Genomic DNA, 12,240 nt, shown 5'->3' with positions numbered 1-12,240 from the left:
TTTGCTTTCCAGCTCTAGAATAGTTATGTAAAATGGAAGACACCTAAACTTAAATTTTGCTGTAAAAAGAGGTTTCATATTACATGGACTTAGGAGGACAGCCACGCATCTTTGGTACAGCTAAGATGCCTAAGCCCTGCCCTGCCCTCATTTTCCAGAGAAACCTGTTGGTCTTCTGTGTTAATGAATGTTCATGTCTCTCTCACTGATCTCTGTTTACATGCCTCTTCTCAACATGATTTTCAGAATACGGGAAGTAGTTGTCCTTTAATTGCTGAGCAATTTCTAGGTTAAAGCATCACTCAAAATCGACTTTTAAAGGTCCCCTGGCCAAGAAGCCTGGGATTGTTTTCTAAAGTTCCATTGACTTTGATGCCCAGCTGCACAAAATCCATCTCTCCAAGGAGACAGCCCTGCAAAGTTCCTTCTGTCAGTCCCTTTCAATACCTTCTCGTCCAGTGAGCACAGTCTTTGTCTGCCACAGGACAACTTTCATACAGTCATTTCGTCATGCTGCTCCTGAATGTCTTTGGATACAGTGGTTGTAGTTTCTTGATGCCTGGGATAAGGTTGCTGGAAACCAAAAGAGTATTTGGAAGTCCAAAGAGAAAAAAAAATTAGCACTCATGAGTTACTATTTTAACAGAAAACTCACCAGATGCGTTTTCACTTCCATTTGTGATCTCTCCCGCTAGAGGGTACTCTGCTATTACAAAAGAACATGCTGTTGCTGAGGCTGCACTGTGACACAAGCTGCTAAAAGAACCTCTGCACATACATTGGAAAGACGTTTCTAACAACCTGGTGTGAGGGTGCAGAGACCTGGAGTGGAAGCCTTCCAGCTTGAATCGTTAAAACCACGACTTTTTTCAAAACACCAATCTCGATACATTTCCATGGGTGTTGCCACATCTGCAGCACAGATCCCCTTGCTTGAGTCCTTGTGAAAAGTTAAAGAGCATCCTGGGACACGTCATCTACTCACTGGCTTGATCCTTGCTGGTGTTCACATGCTCATCTGTACTTGCTTCAGGTGCTGCACCAGGAACACAAGGGCTCTGACCCTCGTCTGTGTTGGTGGCCGTCACTTGGTTTCTCCCATTTGGATCTCTTCATCTGAGCCCTCCAGCCTATGGTACTGACACAGCTGCTGGCACCTGGCCCCCATACACACATGCACACCAACTAGGGAGTCCCTCACCCAGAAAAGAGTTAGAAATTGAATTTAATGAGAAAATAAGAAAGACAGTGGTGATCAGGCAATGGACAGAGCCAGACAATTGTACTGTTCAGCCCCCTGTGTGTGTACAACCAGACCTTTTAGCACTTTATCTCTCCATTTTCCCAGGCTGTTTTCATCCCCACATCCTCTTGAGTCCTCCCTTCCTCGCCTTTGGTTCCTCCCCTAAGTGTCCCATGATAAGTCTTAGGCAGTCCCAAAATGCTTTTGTCCTGCATTCCATACCCCTTTCTGCAGTGATCCACATCAGTTCGAAAGGTGCACCACTGACGACTCATCTGGATGGGATTTACACCCACACCCTGGGGTTGAAGATCTCCTGGGACATCCCTGTGAGGGATCTGGGCAAAGCACTTTTTCCTCTGAGTCCTTAGTCTGGGTTTCCCATCTGCCTTTGGGCCCCTGTGCTTCTCTGGGCTTGGGGAGGTGGGTCTTTAGTGAGCTGACATCTTTCCTTCCTGTGCTGGACTGAGGAGCAGCTGAAGCAGGGTGTTGTTTGGACTCCCCCATCTGCCATTGTCTCTGTGTCCTCCTTTATGGGTGTGCAGCCAAGCTCTTCGGTACACAACCCAACAGGTTCCCTCCTATACACGCTGTGGACACTGTTCAGGTTTTCTGCTTCCTCAGAAAACAAGCGCTTACATTTTTTTTCGTCTCTTGGGTTTTTCTTCACATCTTGTAGCCTTTTGTGAAGTGAGGAGCCTGGTGTCTGCTCCTGCAAAAGACCCAACACAGCAATGTGGTAACTGTGACAAAGTTCTATGTTATGTAGCAGGGAGAAGTGACAAGAAGACAAGAGCGCTCCCCTTCACAGCACAGGACTAGGATGAGCTTGCAAGGAAATCAGGGAACCTGTGGGATGTCAGAGGAAAGTAGCTGTTGGAAGTGACTCCCAGCTGTGGCCATTTACTGGTTTTGTCTGTGTATGCCACCAGTCATGTGTGTGCATCCCCCTCCTGCCCCGAGCTTCACGCCTATTTAACCAGCAGGGCAGGACAGACTTTTTTGGGGGAACTTCCATGTGAGGCTGCTAGTTACAGCACCTGAGCTCTGCCACGCTGCCTCACCTTTATCCAGAAGGGTTATTCCTAGGCATTTCAAATTCCTCTTCCATATCTTTCTACTCAACCATTGACTGACTTTTCTTCATGCTCCAGCCCTTCCCCAGCATTGTTAGAAATTAGATGGAGCACATATGGTGTCATCTACGTGGTGTGGCTACCCCATGCAATGAAGACGTGGCTGCAGGAGCAGACCCCAGCTCTCAATAGAAGGGTGTTGTCACATTCCTGGTAAGTGCTGCCAAGGCATTTGAATGATGTGGATAATTACTAGAAGCCTTAGGTGTTTGCATTACCTTATATCGATAAGCAATGTGCTGGTCTTTTGGCGTGTGCAGGCTCATGGCTCTCTCGTTTATATTGTGGTGTAAGCCCCTCTCCTCTGCAGCTGTTCGACCTCTCTTCAGTCTGAAAAAAACCCCAGACCATTAAGTAGTCACACAATGCCTAGAAACCTCCTAATATTTAGAGTGAATCTTGCTGCTTCAAAGATGCTGTTACCACCTGGATAAGTTTCCAAGGCAAGTGTATGAACACACCAACAGGAAACAAGACAAATTGCAAAGCGAACACAGACAAGCCATGTCATATGCAAGAAAATGAGAATTATTCTTACGATTTCCTTATTCGCTTGATTGGTCCTATGGCACAATGTATCAGGCATGCTGAGAACACCACGGTTGTTAAGACTGCCATGATGATTATGCTCTTCTGTGCATCTAGAAAAAGAAACAAGTAAGTTCACACAGAATGTAGAGGGATGTCAACATGTTTCTTGTATTCAGAGGTTGGGACTGGAGTGAAACATTCATCAATTTTTGCTCATCTATTCTTTGAAGAAGAGAAAGGATCAGTGTAGCGCCATAACGCTGTGTAGGTAAGGAATTATTATCTTTTTTAAGTAAGTACCAATAATTTCTCACATTTCCCTGGTATTGGGTGAACCAAACCCCAGAATTTTCACATCTGATCTATATGCATTCTTTTTCTGTATGAAGAAGCTTTATCATGAGGAAAGTCTCACATCCTTCTCGAGCCATACTCTCCTGAAGGATCTTGCGTGTGAAATGTTGTTCATCCAGCATTTCACAGCCAGGGACCTGTTCTGCTGGTGCACTTGTGGATACTGCTGGAAAGCTGATCGCATCTGCTCTAAATCAGTGACTGTGTAGAAACATAAGCATACAGAGACATACATACATGTGTACATGCAAATCTACATATTTATTAAATATATATGTGTACACACCCACCACACAGAAGCAAAGACACTACAGGGAGGAATCTTCTGGATGGCTTCAAATTGTGAAATCTTCATCCAGCACAAGATCTGAACTCCCAGAAAAATGTGTAGCAAGGCCTATGTAAACACCAGATCCACTCCCACAGCTTCACATCCTTTCGTAGGTGCTCCCCACTACATGCTGCACCTCCCCATACAAAAACAACCTACCTCCCCTTCCTTTTTCCAGGTAAACTGCTTTCATTTTCCTTCCCTGCAGGTGGTCAAGGAAGCAGGTCAAGGCACGGTGGTGGCTGGCAAAGAAGGTAAGTCTGCTTGTGACTGTAACTGTTCCATTTGCATTTTGGATATGGTGTACTTCAGGGGACTCATTCAGGTCTCTCTCACCCAGCCAGGTGATCTGAGGGGCAGGCTTTCCTGTTGCTGAGCAGACTGCAGTGAAGAGACCATCGGTGGGCAGGTGGGAATCATATTCCACTGTCAGCTCAGAAATTGCTGAGACCAAAAAAAAAAGAAGGTACTTTTTACACTCTGTAGCAAGTCAATGGTCAAAGCTGGACATGCTGCCCTTCTGTATGGGGGTTCTCACCCAAAAACATCTCTGGATTCTTTTACTCCACCTCGTCTGAGGAAAGATATGGCAATTCTGGGGACTATCCACTAGGAAATGCTGCTGCATGGAAAGTCTCCATGCGGTGGTGGGGATAATCCTTATCTACATCCTGACTACATCAGACTTGCGTTGAGTGCCAGAAAGTGAGAAGGTGTTAGCGGAAAACTTACTTTGGACATTGAGGTATATATCTTTGCTGAAAGAGCCATGAGGGAACACGTTGAAAATGCATCTGTAATAGGACTCATCCTCAAATGTGAGGTTTCGGAGTGTGATAGCTGTGGCCTTTAGGGTTGCTGTAGTGAAATGCACCTTCTTCTGAAATGAACCTATCAGCCTCAGCCCATGGTGTGGGCTGTAGGTGGCTATGTTGTGGAAAGAAGACCCATTTCTCTTCTGCCAGGTGACTTGCAAAACATCCATCGTGAGCAAGAAGTTACAGTAAAAATTTGCCTCTCCACCAAGGGCTGCTGTAACGATGCTCTCAGATTTCACAGCTTCCTTCAAACCTAGGAACAAATCAAAACCCAAAATCAGAGCAAGGGGGAAAAAGTCACCAGGGGAAAGCTAAAGTGCCTTGAAGCATCCCATCACAATGCTCTCATCTTGCGGAGTGCCGGAAGGAACTCCACTACAAGGCCATGTGGCACATGGAGACACCGCAGACTCCTTGGTCTCATGTGTGGCCATCACTTTATTAGCCTATACTGCACATTTCCTGTGGTGAAGAGGAATGTGTCACAGGAACATAAGGACAGACAGGCTTCTTAGCAAGCACAACAAACTGAAGACCTGGGCCTGATTCTTCCCAGTGCATTAATCTTAGCTCAACTTTGTCTCCAGAAGCTCAGAGGTGTCTTGTACAAACCCAACACACGGCAACCCAGTGAAAGTGACTCTTGCTCCTGAGAGTATCCCAGCTCCCCTCTTGCCATCACCTGTAGCAGGGTTAGAGGAGACAGAGCAGCCCAGGGCATCCTACAGCTGGGATGCAGTGCAAATGGCTGCAGAGGGATATCCCCCTGCCCCAACCCCTCCCAGGAGCAATGTGCAGCGCCCAGACATGTACAATGGAAACACAAATGTGCTCTATCCTTGTGCCAAATGGCTTAAAGACACACAAATAAAGGGAATATATAGGCTGAATATACAGCTTGAGTTAAAAGACACTGCTCTGTGCCCTATCTAACCTGCATTTCCCAGTTTTGCTGCTGACCAGATTATGAGCTACTGTTCCGGTCAACCAATTAGTATTTTTCAGTCAGGATGCCAAAAAAGGATGGTTCTGCTCCAGAGGTAACCTCATGCAAGGAAAGGATGCTCCACTTACCCATTTTTGGCTCCACCAGCTGATAGCCTCCACAGAGCAGCAGCAGGCAGATTTCAGCCCAGCAAAGCAGGGGGAAAAGCATTGTAGGACAGAGTAATTGTCCAAGAAAGCTCACCTTCTTTCCCCACACCCCTTCATGCCCAGGCAGACGGTTGAAAACTTCGCGCTTTTTTTCAAGAAAGCTCCTCGGAGGCCAATCAGCAGAGAGCTGTGACGGCAGTGCTGGCAAGGAAATGCCAGTTAGTTGGGAACCAGTCCTTTTTTTACTCCTAAGAGCCTGGTTAAACATTAATCACAGGAAACATGCTGCAGGTTCGTAGCATAGCATAGCTGTAGCATAATTTTGTACCCTGCTGACTGCTCCAATTGCTGGAACCGGAAACACGCAGCACACACTTTTTGCCCCTGAGTAGCAAAGCCTTGTTTCCCCCTTGTTAGCCCCATGCTGCTGAGCTCTGCTGTGAATGCCATCATGAGGACTTACACCTCACAAGGTGTAAATGTGAGATCTTCCAGGTAAGCATAGGCAGGGAAAGGAGGTTGGACGGGGAGGCGCTCCCAGCTGATAACCACCCCTGCAGCCTGCTCAGCACCACGCCGGGTGCCTATGCCAGGCTCTTTGGGGAGGTTGCTTTCCTCCCCTGGACCTGTCACAGAGAATCCACAAGCAAGAACAGGAGGGTGGCATGGGGACACCTGCAGATGCCACTGCTTCCCCTCAACCTGCAAGAATACCAAACCTACAAGTTATATTATGAAAAAGGTCTCTGCAGAGGGCAGGTTTGCCTGAAGTCCCCTCTGCCTGAGTAAATTTTTATCACACCCAATTTCAGAAGGAGAAGCTCGGGGTACAAAAGTGCTTCTGCACTCAGGGATGAGGTCTTGTGCCCAACTATTTCACTGCAAAACGACAGGGCACAGCTCTTGGCCACATGGTAATCCAGTGGTGAGATTAGGTACCATGTGAAGTTTCTAGTTGTATTTACAGAAGGATATCCCACATGCTATATCCAATTATTCTGGGTTTTTCTGTAAGAAGGGGGGAAGGCTAATTTACAGGAAAATATGCAAAACAATTACTGTATGCTTTCTGTGTTCATCTCTGCTATTTATGAATTTGTGTCTTCCCTCCATCCAGAGGGGCAGCATAATGCTTTAGGTTTCTTGCAGGCTTCTGTGGGTTTAGATTCCACACCCTGCCCCCAAACCTTGTAGATTAATTCATAAAAAGGCAAGATGGACTCCAGAACATCCTTCCTGGCATCTGCACTACAGGAAGGGTCTCTGTCTAAACTCTTGTTAGGCCTGCAGCACCAGCTCGCACTCCAGGCAAAGACCAGGGAAGTGAAGCCAACATACACCACCATGTCAGAGCTTTTCCACAGAGTCCCTTGGGTTTTTTTTTCTTTTCTCCCCATTGCTGGCTCCATTATTGCTCTCCAGCTCCCCTCTGCCTCCTGACTTTGCTTTGGGTGTAAGGGGTTGCCTTACCCCAGGAGAGCAGCCAGGCAGGAACATTTAGGACCCACCTTGCTGTGACTTGGAGTGAGCTCCCAGTGGCCTGCCAAGCTCTGACCTAGCACCCAGCCCTAGTTAGCACTTAACAGCCAACACAAATATCACTGCAACATATCGTCTGTGCCCGAGATACAATAGACAGAGCAGAGCAGATCTGCTCCACTCTTACATGCCCCTGTAACCCCACTGGAGATGGGAAAGCAGACCCACGTGAAGGGTCACACACATGAAGTGTTTTTCTGAAGGTGTGTCTTGAGTCTCTTTTCTATGTGAGAGGGAAGGTTGGTGCAATCATCTTAAATTGTGCCCAATTCTCCCCTTCTACAAACTCTTCCTCATCCAGGCAGCAAAACTGGCTCTGGTATTTTTATTACCCTCTGAATCTCACTGTTTTTTTACCCAAGCAATGATCCTATCAGCCAACTGCACACTATGCATCAAAATATGCACCCACCTTCTCGTATACAATATGACAACATTATAAAATGGCCTCTAAAAGATCTGGTAACCTCTAAAAAGATCCTGATAACAAAGCACATTACTGAAACGGAATCTGTTCAACTTCTTACATTGTTTCCCGCATCCTTCCTCCATGACTTTTACTTTATTTTATGTAGTTCCGGAACTTTGCACACAAAAAGAAACTGGCTGGTTTTTCTCCTCAGGCCTTTATTAAAGGCCCTGGAAGATACTGTTGTTTGTTTTAGAAGAACTATCCCATAGGACTGCTTGTCCAAGTCAGACCTCAATGCTTTCAAGTTTTCAGACAAATCAGCTTGTTTGGACTGTAAGTACTGCAGAGTCTGACCTTAATTAATTAATTCTCATTTGCTAGGGGGAGGGATGGGGGAAAACAAAGTCTGTAGGACTGCCCTAGGATTAAATTGAAACGACCACTTTCTAGGGGCCACACTTTTTTTCAAGCTTTAGTTTTGATATTTTTGCTAATGCCAAAGAGGAGAATTACTAGTAAAGAGAAAGACTGCTCATCAGCAGTTTTATGGTGCTATATTTTCTCCCAGTTTCTCTTGGTTCATGTTTCTTGCTCTCAGTTCTGCCCGAGACCAAGGGGCACCCTGCTGCTTATCACAGCAAGTAGATGGAAGGCTGAGGAAGAAAGGAGATGTTGGCTCACTCCTGGCTGCAAGCCCAGATACTCCAGCTGCTGGGCCAAGAGAGGCAGACATGAGCTGGCACTGTGCAGACACTCTGAGAGCAAGTTATCATCAAAAAAGTTCACCCCTTTTGTTTCCTGTTGGTAGCATGTTTATTTCAGTTCAGAAATTATGGGGATTTTATACTTTTGACCAGAAACTCACAGAAACAGAATGAGATGAGAGCTTGAGTAAGAATCAAGGGGCAGGTTAATGTGGGGGACACTGTTCTGGGTGCCTACTACAGGCTACCTGACCAGGAAGAGGGGTTTGATGAGTTCTTCTACAGGCAGCTGGAAATAGTATCACAATTGCAGCCCCTGGTTCTCATGGGGGACTTCAACCACTCAGATATTTGCTAGAAAGCTAACACAGATTGGCACACAAAGTCCAGGAGTTTCCTACAGAGCATTGATGAAAGTTTCTTACATAAGTTGTGGAGTTGCTGGTGAGGATTGCTGCTGGACCTTGCATTAACAAACAAAGAAGTCTAGTTGGTGATGTGAAAGTTTGGGACAGCCATGGCTGAAGTGACCATGAGACAGTGGAGTTCAGGATCCTGCGTGGAGGAAGCAGGATGATACAAAACTGGGAGGAGCAGTTGATGCACAGGAAAGCTGTGCTGCCATTCAGTGAGACCTGGACAGGCTGGAAAGCTGGGTGGAGAGGAACCTAATGGAAGTTCAACAAAGGCAGGTGTAGGTTCTACACCTTGAGGTGAATAATCTCCTGCACCAGTACAGATTGGAGGCTGACCTGCTGGAAAGCAGCTCTTCAAAGAGAGACCTGGGAGTCCTAGTAGACAACAAATTGGCAGTGAGTTAACAACGTGCCCTCTTAGCCAGGAAGACCAACGGAATCCTGGAGTGCATCAAGAAGAATGTAGCTAGCAGCTCGAGGGAGGTTATTCTGCCCCTTTTCTCTGTCCTAGGGAAGCCACATCTGGAGTCCTGCATCCAGTTCTGGACTCCGCAGTTCAAGAAAGACAAGGAACTACTAGAGAGAGTCCAGCAGAGTGCCTCAAAGATGATTAGGGGACCGGAGCTGAGCCTGTTTAGCCTGGAAAAGACTGAGAAGGGACCCTATCAATGCTTAGAAATACCTAAGAGGTGGGCGTCAAGAGGATGGGGCCAGACTCTTCTCAGCTCTGCCCACTGGTAGAACAAGGGGCAGTGGGCACAAACTGGAAAACAGGAAGTTCCACCGTAACATGAGGAGAAACTTCTTTACGGTAAGGTTGATGGTGTACTGGAACAGGCTGCCAGGAAACATTGTGGAGTTTCCTTCTCTGGAGATATTCAAAACCTGCCTGGACACATTGTTGTGAACCTGCTTTAGCAGGGAAGTTGGACTAGAAGATCCCCAGAAGTCCCTTCCAACCCCTTCCATTATTTGATTCTGTGGGGAATGTGGAGTGCAACACCCAGTGCCACTTCCCTCCTGCAACATCAGCTCTCAGCTGTGTCCAGCCCTCTCCTTCCCTGGCTGCATTACCTCTAGCCAATTTCATGCCATACACCAGCTGGTACCATCTGAGGAGCAAAAAAGAAAATGTCCATTGCTAATTAATTCTTCAGACTTTGCAGAACAGGACACTTATTCGGGTGCTCAAGTGGTATGCTTTCCAAGCACTCCTCAAATTCCTTTTCCCAAGCTCTTGGCACTCTCCTCTGTGGCTTGGTTGTCAAATTGGCCAACCTTTCCAAATGAATCTGTCGATTAATGCCCTGCAGAAGTTCTGAGGTCACAGAGCGGTATAGATCCCAGATAGCCTTCTCATTGAAAAGCTAATGTTGCAAGAAATGTTTCTCCTGGAAGCAGCCAAATACTATGGACTTGTTTTCTGACAAATTGCCAACTTGAAATAATTCCTTCATTTGGCTCCACTTGGAGCCCCTTCCCCTCCCCTCAGGCTCTCTGTGTGCCCTTTTGCCCCAGTCCCCTCTCCTTACCTCCTTACTCCCTAACTCCCACTTCCCAGTTCAGCCTCGTGACCGGCATGGGATGGAGATGGGCAAGGAAGGCGCAGCAGGGTAGGGGTAATCCAGGCAAGAGGACATCATCTTCAAAAGTGCAATGAGATGGAATAACACCAGGGAGAGAAAACAACCTTGAACAGACCAGGAGAGACAAACTGTGTGGCTGGGTCAAGTGTCAGGAAAGCAAAGAACAAACTTGCTCTTTTTTCAGCAGAGGTATTGCACTCGTTGGTAGCACAACATCAGGTCTGGATCCCATTGGCCAGACAAAGAGCAAAGGAAGAAGAGATGTGCTAAGGGAATGAAGAATCAAATACCGGGTCCCTAGACTGTCTTGCTCACCTTTCAGGAAAAACATTTGTCCCACTAAGGATGATTGATGCTGTTTCCTGGAGGCTTCTGGCTTCAGGTTTTCCAGGTTAGCCTCCAAATCCATGTCTGGCAGTTCCACAGCAGAATGATACAGAGTCAGAAATCTGAGACTAGAGGAGTTAAAACTGCACGATGACCACAAGTTCCTTCTGCTGGGCCAAAGCCCACTGGAAAGCCTGGACCATCACCACACTTTGGGCTGGGATATTATTACACATGATCCAGGATTCAGCCTCACTCCTTTTGCATTCTAGTGAGAAGATTTCCGCCTCAGAGAAGTGTGCAAGGAGCTCAGCACTTTCTGTTTGTGATGTAGTGAGGTCTTGGTGTCCTTATGCAGCCTGAGCTGGACCTGAAGGTGGCTTTCTGATTGCCTTGATGTGGTCAGAAATCTTTACAAGAAAAGATTTTCAGAAAGAAATGTTGAAGTCATATGCATAGATAAATACTGAAATACTGAGTAGAGAGCTGACACCTCGCTCTCTAGAAAGGAGAAAGCCTACATTTTATACTCTTAAACTTAAACTTTTCTGAAGTAAATATGCAAATATCTTCAGAAGACTATGCTAGGACATTGTTCATTTGTTTATACATTCTGGCATTGACAGAAAAACCTGTAGCAAACAAAGATTTATTGCTTTTTTTTTTTTACTTGGCTGATGGGCAGCTACAAATACTATTAAAATCTCACTTAGAAAAAAAACCTGTGTTCCTGTAGACAAGGAAGGCTCAAGGCCTGTGAAGAAATTTGGTTTCTTTAAGTGTAAAATGTAATCCTAGGTGTTTATGATGAGATGCTGGACATTCTGCAATTTATTTGAAGGATAATATCAAATTAAATATTCTGATTAAAAAAACTCTCTAATTTTTAGTTTAAAAGTGTAAGGGTTATTATCTGCAAGCTTTTCATTGCATCTCAGTCTTTCCTGTGCAATTTCAAGTTCTCTTTCACTAGACAAGCTGCTTTTTCTTCCCTTTTCCTCAGGGTCATTAAGAACTGCAGCTTCTGAAAGGGAAGTTTGTGTATGGATCTTAGACTGAGGATTCCTTCAAGCTTCCTGGAAATTTCAGGAGGATTTTTTTCAAAGCTGAGCAGATCACAATAGAGTCCACACGCAAACAGCTTGGACAAGAGTTCAGTACTCGTCTCACATACGGCTTTATGTGAGCAAAGATGAAAGCAGGAGAGACATGAGAAGGCCCTTTGTATGGCTTCCAAAATATGAGTAATTTCTGATATACTGAAAGTGAAAACAAAAGTATACTTGATTTTTATCTGCCTGATTTGATAACCTCATTTATGAAAGAGAAAAATGCACTCAATTCATGCGTTTCTCTTTTTTCAGCTGATTTGCCGGAACTCAGTTCTGAAAACTGAAAGACATACAATAGGTAATATTTTCTTCTCTGTCTGAGTTCATAAGAAAATTTACTGGTGTGGTATTTAGTAGATGAATCATTCCCCCAGGGCCACACAACAGAGAACTCATGAATGACGCTTTCAATGTTCTATCACCAAAACAAAGTACCTTTTCACTGTGTAGATTTAGTCCCATGCCTCTGACAGTAGTGGCTTCAGAAAAAGAATATTCTTCCAATTTCAGCCAGTAACTTATAAAATATCGATGGGCAGCGTTTCAGCTACATTTCAAAGTCACATCTTCAGCCAGAGCTTCTGGGGTGATTCCCTTAGACCTTACTACTACTCTTAGAACTGGCAACCCAGTACC

The 12,240-nt window shown here is 45.6% G+C and overlaps 1 protein-coding gene across 1 annotated transcript; it reads right to left on the bottom strand.

Moving 5' to 3' along the window:
- Nucleotides 1-1,610: 1,610 nt before the first annotated feature.
- LOC138716624 (nectin-3-like) lies at nt 1,611-5,583 on the bottom strand. Its single transcript, XM_069849789.1, has 5 exons — nt 5,488-5,583; nt 4,328-4,666; nt 3,697-4,039; nt 2,598-2,709; nt 1,611-1,949 (listed from the first exon to the last, which is right to left on the bottom strand). Exons 1-5 carry the CDS (start codon nt 5,567-5,569, stop codon nt 1,611-1,613), a joined length of 1,215 nt encoding a protein of 404 aa, XP_069705890.1. The 5' UTR covers nt 5,570-5,583.
- Nucleotides 5,584-12,240: the final 6,657 nt, after the last annotated feature.

The sequence above is a fragment of the Phaenicophaeus curvirostris genome, chromosome 1, assembly GCF_032191515.1.
Source record: "Phaenicophaeus curvirostris isolate KB17595 chromosome 1, BPBGC_Pcur_1.0, whole genome shotgun sequence".
In the NCBI taxonomy this organism is placed as follows: Eukaryota; Metazoa; Chordata; class Aves; order Cuculiformes; family Cuculidae; genus Phaenicophaeus; species Phaenicophaeus curvirostris.
The sequence above is the reverse complement of the archived record's forward strand: the minus strand, read 5'-3'. Positions and strand labels throughout refer to the sequence as shown.

Excerpts from the sequence above, each read along its gene's own strand:
- LOC138716624 (XM_069849789.1), bottom strand. The coding sequence starts at position 5,569 with ATGCTTTTCCCCCTGCTTTGCTGGGCTGAAATCTGCCTGCTGCTGCTC. Across the intron at positions 4,667-5,487 it reads GCTGGTGGAGCCAAAAATGG|GTTTGAAGGAAGCTGTGAAA; the intron begins GTAAGTGGAGCA and ends ATTTGTTCCTAG. Across the intron at positions 4,040-4,327 it reads TATATACCTCAATGTCCAAA|CAATTTCTGAGCTGACAGTG; the intron begins GTAAGTTTTCCG and ends TTTTGGTCTCAG.